This window comes from Sinocyclocheilus grahami, unplaced genomic scaffold (genome assembly GCF_001515645.1).
Source record: "Sinocyclocheilus grahami isolate Dianchi unplaced genomic scaffold, SAMN03320097.WGS_v1.1 scaffold699.1, whole genome shotgun sequence".
NCBI lineage: Eukaryota > Metazoa > Chordata > Actinopteri > Cypriniformes > Cyprinidae > Sinocyclocheilus > Sinocyclocheilus grahami.
Genome location: NW_015505878.1, coordinates 450,673 through 460,021, shown reverse-complemented (window position 1 = coordinate 460,021; position 9,349 = coordinate 450,673). Strand labels below are relative to the sequence as shown.

At 35.2% G+C, this 9,349-nt stretch overlaps 1 protein-coding gene across 1 annotated transcript in view; it reads left to right on the top strand.

Moving 5' to 3' along the window:
• Positions 1 to 9,349, top strand: part of LOC107559799 (prostaglandin F2 receptor negative regulator-like) — a 61,168-nt gene that overhangs the window by 41,787 nt on the left and 10,032 nt on the right. The window contains exons 6-7 of the mRNA XM_016243768.1: positions 2,883 to 3,290; positions 4,954 to 5,061. Coding sequence (XP_016099254.1) covers positions 2,883 to 3,290; positions 4,954 to 5,061 — 516 coding nt within the window. The remainder of the gene's footprint in view (positions 1 to 2,882; positions 3,291 to 4,953; positions 5,062 to 9,349) is intronic.

Sequence of the window (9,349 nt, the reverse complement as noted above, 5' to 3'; positions counted from 1 at the left end):
TAATATGCTCTTATTTTTATATAAATATAATATATATTTCATTCCAAAATCCAAAAGTGAATTAAATTGTATCATGAGATACATATCATCATACATTATTATGACGTAAGTTTGCACTTGAGAAAAATAAATGTATATTACATGTATATTATGAACAGACTGCTATTTAATCATTTGTGGATTCAAATAAGATTACCTTGATCTTACTTTGGTTGTCCTCAGTTATCCTAACTTTATCCTAAAATTCTTCTGAATATTAAGGCATCCAGATGCTATTGTGCTGAATTGTGAATATAGGTTTTTAAAGTTTTGAGTTTAACAGGATATTGATGCTGTTTTTTTTTCATATGGTTGAAGCATTCAGGTGACCACAGGAAGTCATATATATATATATATATATATAATTATTATTGTTGTTATAAACAACAACAACAATCATTTTGTTGTTATACATTTTTTTTTCCAAAATCAAAAGGACAAAAGTGAATCAAAATCTTATTGTGAGGTCAAAAGTGAAGCAAATCATATCACTGGGTAGCATAAGTATGCATTTGCATGGTTACTTAATCTTAAAGAATTAGTTCACCCAAAGAAGAAAAAGACCATGCAACAAGTTTCAGAAAGGCAAACTGCCTTTCTTTGTTTAGTTTGCACTCTATGTGAAATATAAACTATATAAGGTGTCTAGTTTGTTTCAGACAAACTAGACATCTGAATATTGCAGCTCAAATGTTCACACTTCTATTTTGGTCTGACATATGACATCTCAGCTCATTGATTTCCTGCATCATTTCTATAATTACCTGAATGGAATAACAATATTCATGGAAGCATTTGCACCGTTTGACTTGAGACAGCGACGTCTCTGTAATGGGGAATTACATGAGGAAGTAAAAATGATGCTTTTTGTGTTATATTCTGATGTGTTTTGTGGGCTGCTGGATGGATGCATTTCTCCACAGGGTGCAGTTTATTCTGACATGCTGAACGGTTGTGTTCAAAACTGTTGCTGCATAAAGTTATACAGCTGCAAATGCAGCTATAATGACATCTAAAAACATTTGGCATAATTTTGCCATTTTCTAATATTGTCACTCTTATATTAGGACATTTTTTTATATTCCAAGAGACTTGCCAATACATTGTCTTATGCAATTCAAGACCAATAACTTTCTTTCAGCGAGAAGACATGGCTCTCTATAGCTGCATGAAAAGCAAATGCAGTGTGTTGCATCGTGACCACATTTCTGCATATTGTCTGGATGTCGATCATTCAGAGCTCAAGACTTCTCATTTCAACTTTATCTGAAAATTCATTAGGAAATAAACACAGAGGCCAAATGAGGCCTGAATAAATGCACTTTGGTTTTGAGCACTTGGTATTATTATTATTATTATCATTATTATATCAAAATTTGTTCCAAAAACTAGAAATATGATGCAAATCGTATCATGAAGTAGCATAATTACGCTCTTAGATGGTTAATCTATTCTTCTTTTTTTTTATTTAATTTAACATAATTTATTTATTTTAATTTTTAATTTATTTGATATAATAATTATAATCATCATCATGTAATTTGAAAGGTTTTTTTATTTAATTTTATATAATAATCATCATCAACGCTATCATGTAATCTTAAAGGGGTCATATCATGCTTTTTTAAAGATCATTATTTGGTGTAACAGAATATGTTGACATGCTTTAATGTTCAAAAAACACATTATTTTTCAAATACTGTACATTATTGTAGGTCCTCTATCCCCCGCCTTTCTCATACGCTTCGTTTTCTACAAAGTTCCACCTTCCGACAAGTGGAAACACACAGCGTCTCTCTGACATGGCTGCTTCAACACTAACTGCGGTTACTGAAACCACGCCTTCTTTCTTTACGTGCACATTTGGGCGGCATTACGCAAATATTTCCACATAGTGAGGTAGATATGTGGGGGCGTGTTAGAACGAGCCGTTTTAGGGGGGCGTGGCAGAGTCTTAACTTTGATAAAGAATATCTCTTTTGTTTTGAGTCTTTGCAACTTTAGGGATCTTATCTACGCACAATCAGCTTGTAACACTCCAAAGAGAAAGGAAAACTTGAAATCGCATCATATGACCCCTTTAAAAGATTAATTTTTGTTGAAATTGTTTTATTTAACCTTTTTATTTTATTGTGTTCGGTGAATCATTGAACTTTATTGTTTGTTAATATTTAATGTTTATATTGTTTGCAGCAATATAATGAGGATAGCAGCTCAGATCATATTGAGATCAGTGTTATTTTAATATTATATATATAATATTATATTTGTATTAATATTTTAATATTAATATTATATTAAATAATAAAATGAAAATAAATAACAAAAATAACATTATATTCTATTAAATTTAAATTTAAATATTGATATTTTTTGCATTTTTAGATTTAATTTTAGTTTCAGTTTTTGTTTTGTAATTTTGCTATGAGCTTTTATGATTTTTATTCATTTTTAGTTCATTTTAAATATTACTGTTTGTTTAATTTGTTTTTATTTCAGTTTTAGTTTGTTTTAGCTTTAGAACTTAAACATGTTTCAGTTAGTTGCCCTAGGCAACGATTCTAACTAATATTTTATTTATTTTATTTTACTATTTTGTTTCATTTCATTTTGTTTTATTTGAATCAACAAAATGTTTTTGATAGTTTTAATTTGAGTTAACAATAATATGATAATAACCCTGATTGAGATCTCTGACTTTTAATTGCAGAGCAAAAATAAGCAATTGTGAACTCAGTTTGAGGAGAGAAACCTCACATACAGAAATTAAAGTCTCGATTTAATCTCATTGCTGTCTTGGAGACACTATTAATGAGATGTGTTTTGTTCTCCTCATTCATTAGGTCCTGTTCTCGGTGTCGTGGCCCGGCGTCTCCGTGAAGCTACGGCTGCTGGCTCCACGTTTGAGATGAGCTGCCAGGCCAACATCCAGAATCTCCCGCCGGGAACTGCCTTCTCAATCCTCATCTTGTCTGAGGAGGCCATCGGGTCGCCCAGCCGGAAACTGGCCTCTCTGGGCCCTGAGATGGTTCTTCAGCTGGAGGACTGGGGTGAGCCAGGCCGACAGGACAGCCTGATGCTGGTGAAGACTGGTAAAAGGGACTTCCAGTTCCGGATCCAAGCGGTGCAGGTGACCGATCGTGGGTTTTACTCGTGTGAAATGAAAGCCTGGACGAAGCAGCCCGGGGAAGACTGGGTTGAGATGGCCAAAGGAGTGTCCAATAAGGTTCAGATTGCTTTCACACACAAAGGTACAGAATACAAGATATATTTGGGTGAATCTCACAAAGCATGTCCATTTCTACCATTAGAAATTACATGAAATAGTTTTTGATTAGAAATTTTTGTTGTTTATATAACCTGGGTTTGTCATTTTATTGTGTTTGGTCTATCATTGAATTGCATTTTGTGTTAATATTTAATGTTTATTTTGCTTGTAGAACTTTGGGTTTGAGGGTAGTGCATTTCCAAATAAAATTATTAAAATTAGTATGATTATTAATAATAAAATACTAATAATAATAATAATAATAATAATAACTGTATTATTATTGTTGTTGTTGTTACTTTTATTATTATTATTTAAATACAATTATTAAAATGATGATTATTATCATTAATAATTAAATAATAATACCAATAATAATAATTATAATTATATTATAATTGTTTATTATTATTATCATTATTATTATTTACAGAAAATCGCATTCAGCAGATTAGAGCAGGGCAATAATGTAGTTCATATTTTGCAAAGACATAAAAAATCAGGAAGATTGCCATAGTCGAGATTTGCTATATAGTATCTATTGTTTTATGGGAATATATTGTATGTTTGAAAATTAAGTCGGACATAATTTTTCTTTTTTAATAAATCTGCAAAAATGTAAACAATTCTGTGTTTTTCTGTCAATATGGGGTGCTGTGTGTACATTAATAAGGGAAAAAATTTTACTTAAATGATTTTAGCAAATGGCTGCAATATAACAAAGAGTGAAAAATTTAAGGGGGTCTGAATACTTTCCGTACCCACTGTATATCCACCTTCATATAAAGAGTAGAGTGATAATATAATTATGTAGAATAATTTTATGCCAAAATAAAAAAAATTAAGCCATTATCATTAGCTATAAAGTTTATATTGCTTTATTCTCAAATAAAGATGTGTGTGTGTGTATATACAGGAAGAATAATTAGCTTTTTGGGTTAAAAAATGAAAGAATTTCTTTATATGAAATTCGGATGGCATGACAATTAGAGATTACTGTACAGAAATTGAAATCTACGCTAATACACACTACATACACTTAGTCACGCAATGCAGATGTTGTTAACATTAACAATTTGAGAACAGAGTATAACAGTAATAATAATTTGCAGGGTTTGAAGTGATATGAGCTAATTAACTGATCGTTAGATTTAATCACCATTGGTAGCGCGAGTTATTGTAATGCTTTTTTCCTCAGCTGGTCAGCTCACATACTCTTCAGAACAATAGATTCACGCTGGAGCCGTGCCGGCGCACAACCCACATAATAAAGATAATTCCGCAAGTAACTGCAATTGCAGGTTTCAAACAGAGATGGAGACAAAGAGGCAAAACTTACGGACTGCAGCTTTAACATGCCAGTAATAATATCTTATTATCTTAAATTCAGATATTACTAGTGTATGTATAAATTGTAATGATGTTACTGGCTCATTAGGAGTATATGTAGTTTGCCTCTTAACAGCTGGATGATTGTAGGAATCTATACAGATTCCTACATATTAAAAAAAATTACTGACTTCAAACTTTTGAACGACAGTGTGTATATAATAAATATAATGCTCAATATGCAGTATGCTTTAATATATCTATCATATAAGACTTAAATGAGGCTATTTATTTCCCGTTTTATCATTTCCTACAAGGTCCCACGTTTGATCTGTCCATCAGTTCAGACACAACGAGTGTTTTCCCCTGGGAAACTGTGAAGATGGAGTGTGACGTCAGTGTTAGTGGCACGTCTCCCACTGCAGGTGAGTTACACATGTTTCTTTCTCATCAACACACAAATGAAATAACACAGATGAATGCTAATTATGAATAACTTTAAACTGCCAGTATAAATTAATTTTCAGTTTAGGCATTTTAAATGTTATAGTTTGCTTCTTTAAGCATTAACGTAGCACAAAAACGTATCTTGTTCTAAAGGAATAGTTCATCTAAAAATTAAAATGTGCTGAAAATGTTCAACCTCAGGCCATCCAAGATGCAGATGAGTTTGCTTGTTCATAAGAAATTGAGAAATTTAGCATTCACCAATGGATCCTCTGCAGTGAATGGGTGCCGTCAGAATGAGAGTTCAAACAGTCCAAACAGCTGCTAAAAACATCACAATTATCCACAAGTAATCCACACGACTGAAGCCAAAAGCTGCGTGTTTATAAGAAACAAAGCCATCAAGACATTTTTAACTTCAAACTGTTGCTTCTGGCTAAAATACGAGTCCATATTCCATCATAATGCTTCCTCCAGTGTTAAAAAGTGGTCATTTTCAGCAAAGTTTCATTTTTGGGTGAACTATTCCTTTAAAAATTTAGACTTTTTTAAATATATATTAGAAAACAGCAGTGATTTTTGCAGAATAGTCTTGAATTGGATGTTTTCTTTAGGAAGGATCTTTATAAAATGCATTATTAAAAACATGGTTTCTGATTCTTTCAAAACTATTAGTTTCATTTTCATCTTATTCCACTCATTCACTTTTTATCACATTTATTGATGCTAAATCAAATCAAAACAAAGCATTACAGAGAAAACATTAAATTGGCAAGAGATCACAGTAGTATTTAAAGTTCAAAGTGATTCATCTAATGCCATATTACAGTTATTTTACCAAACTCAGGTGATTAATTACTAGGGTATGTTATCTTTTCGCTGTGTATTTAGCTGTTCAAGAAACTGAACAAATGCAAAAATAAAACTATATACACTTCACTGTATAAAATTATACATTGATTCTTATTAAAGTAACTTTATTAAAGTTCTTCAATCAAGAACAGTTTGTGATTTTTCTCTTTGTGTTTTGTTGTTTTATTAACATTAAAGGGATAGTTCACCCAAAAATGAAAATTCTGTCATCATTTACTCATTCTCAAGTTGTTTTATTCCTAAATGAGTTTCTTTCTTCTGTTGAACACAAAAGTTATTTTGAAGAATGTTTGTAACCAAACAGTTGCTGGTCCCCAGTGACTTCCATAGTATTTTTTCCCTACTATCAAAGTCAATGGGGACCAGCAACTGTTTGGCTACCCAAAATGTATTTTTTTGTGTTCAGCACAAGAAAGCAATTAATACTGGTTTGGGACAATGTGAGAATGAGTAAATTTTTTGGTGAACTATCCCTTTAATGACAAGCAGCAGCATGTTTAGTACTATGAGTCTGCTGTCGCTTTAAGAGCTGCACGCATCTGTTTTCCTTTCAACTGTTTACTTTCACTTTAGACATAACCGTGTCTTTTTGACAGTATTAGTGCAATCAGATGCAAAAGATAACTTAGTCCAGTAATCAGGCGCTGTTTGACAGGCTTTTTAGCATGCACACGCTTCAGGTGTACGCGCTCAGAAAAAGCGCATGTCAGAACATCATGCGAATGAAATGTTTAACCGGCAAGGCTTTAAAGGTGCCATAGAATGGAAAACTGTTTTTACCTTGGCATAGTTGAATAATAACAGTTCTGTACATGGAAATGACACGCAGTGAGCCTCAAACACCATTGTTTCCTCCTTCTTATGTAAATCTCGTGCATGCAAAAGACCACTGAAAAACAGGTGAATCAGAACATAACACCGACTGTGACGTTACAGTCGGGATCACTAATAGTTATGCCCTCAACATTTGCATATACCCGCCCATGTTCTATGCCAGCCGCCAGCTGAATCATCAGAAGTTCTGTATTGTGGAGAAACAAGCGAGGATAATAGCGAAAATGGCAGGTCATGGAAATAAATGTTATGTTCCAGGCTGTGCAGGGGATGTGAGGTGCAGGGATGGGTTGGTGTCTGTATTCAGAAAAGCACGGAAAACAAATAACGCGCATTCTAATAAAATAACGCGAGCCACTAAAGGGACATGATTAGCTGCTTGCTAGCGGTAGCCTGTTACATTACAGTACATAAGATTTCACTTACCACATAAACAGAGTAAGGAGAGATGACTGAGGATGATGGCGAATGATTTACAGATCCTGAGCACCACTGACAAGCATCTGATCTTGTAAAATGTGTGGTAAGTACTACCGCTGTAGTTTACACAGAGCACGTGCGATTGCAAATCTTGGAAGTGAAAGTAAAACACGATCGTGCGTTCAAAAGCAGTTTCAGTACCCCGCATATTAATAGTGGCTCTCTGATGCCCACAGGACGAGCAGGGAGTTCGCAGACGGCCTTTATAGCCATGACAGGACGAGCAGGGAGTTCGCAAACGGCCTCTATAGCTGTGACAGGATGGGCAGAGGGTTCACAGACAGCCTCCATAGCCGTGACAGGGCAGGACGAGGATTCACAAACGGCCTCCATAGCCGTGACAGGACGGGACGAGGGTTCACAGATGGCTTCCATAGCCGTGACAGGACAAGCAGGGAGTTTGTAAACGGCCTCTATAGCCATGACATTTGTGAGCGTGCTCTGGTACAGCCACCATTTCAATCACAGACACGGTGTCGCGTTCTTCCTCCGCGACACCCACAGTAAACAAAGATCCAACAGTCAACAATGCATAATCCATTAACTGAGCAAGTGATGAACGTGGACACTTGTGTCTAAGTTGAGACCTAAGAGGTTGATCTATGCCATCGCAGAAAAACTCTATCAATAAACAGTCTGGTAAATCAGAATAGTGAGCGATGGCTAAAAACTCTCGAATATGGTTCTCCAGCGATCGCGGGCCCTGTCTAAGGGCTAACAAAATCCTTGCTGTGTCCATACCTGGCCAATGTTCCTCAGAAAAGCTGCTGGGTCCTTGTATGGCCGAGTATTCTGTAACGGGGCTGACGAGACGTGAGACGTGTGGATCCATCTGCAAGCTTTTATTTAAGAGACGTGGTCGTAACAGGCAGGGTCGAACAATGGCAAACAGGTATATGGCGGCAAAACACAAGAATAGTCCTAGCTATAACGCTATACAATACTCGGCAGAGGGAAGGGATCAGAGTGAGTGAGTGATATGAAACAGCTGTGTGCAATCAGTGAAACAGCTGTGTGCAATCAGTGCTGTGTGCAATCAGTGCAATGAATGATGGGATATGTAGTCCGGGGTGATGTGCAACAGTGTGTAGTGCGAGAGTCAATGAAAATGGAAAGGGTGACCTCTGATGGCTAGCAGACGGAAGTTCATGGACCGGATTCGTGACAACCACGCCCACTACGCTTTCCCGGCGCCACTTCCGCCGCCAGTCTGACAGAAGAACGAGCGAGATTGTAGCAATGGCGATTTACTGGCTAAGATAACTAATTTAACATCTTAATCTCAGGGACAAGTGAACTTAATTATTCTCTCTTCTTATGCTCTCCCATCTAAATATGTAACGTTAGCTAAGCCCGTCTGTAGTTGGTGATATCGCCATCTCCAACAGCCAGGGAATGCCGCTGGCCAATTACACAATTCGATGTAATACTTTTTGTTTTAAAAAACAACATTTCAACAAAATAGCATTATATACCACAGGACTGTCATTTGTAAACATTTATCATAAAGTTTAGGTTGGATTTTCGCTGCAGATTCGCCTTGGCTGCTTTAGGGACCATCTGCAAATTTACCTCACAGTACAAATGAAGTCCAAACAATTCATTCAAATGAATGTTTATAGGGCTATTGGTAAATGCCTAGTGGGCAAACTGACTGAATATGTTTGGTCAATATCTCGCCTTAGACAATAATTCCAATAGCTAGCTTACTGTCCGTACAGTACACAAATATTTTCATGAAAATGTTATCAATTTCTTTATTTTTGAGCCTTAAGAAGACTTTTTTGCTATATATTTTTTTTTATTACAAAATAATTAGTTTTACTCTCAAACACAGTATGTTTCATTGAATAAAAAAGACACAAAAGAAACTCCATAACGCTCTTTTCTTCATGACAGCTGTGAAAAATCATGAAAATCCTGAGATGTTGCCAAAATCAATAGGTTCATAGCGAGACCAACATGAGATTTGTGTAACAACAGATCAGCTAACAGCAGATGTGCTTGTGTGCCCATGTGTTGCCTCTCTGTTTGTTTGTTTGTTTGTGTTTGTTTGTTTGTTTGTTTGTTTGTTTGTTT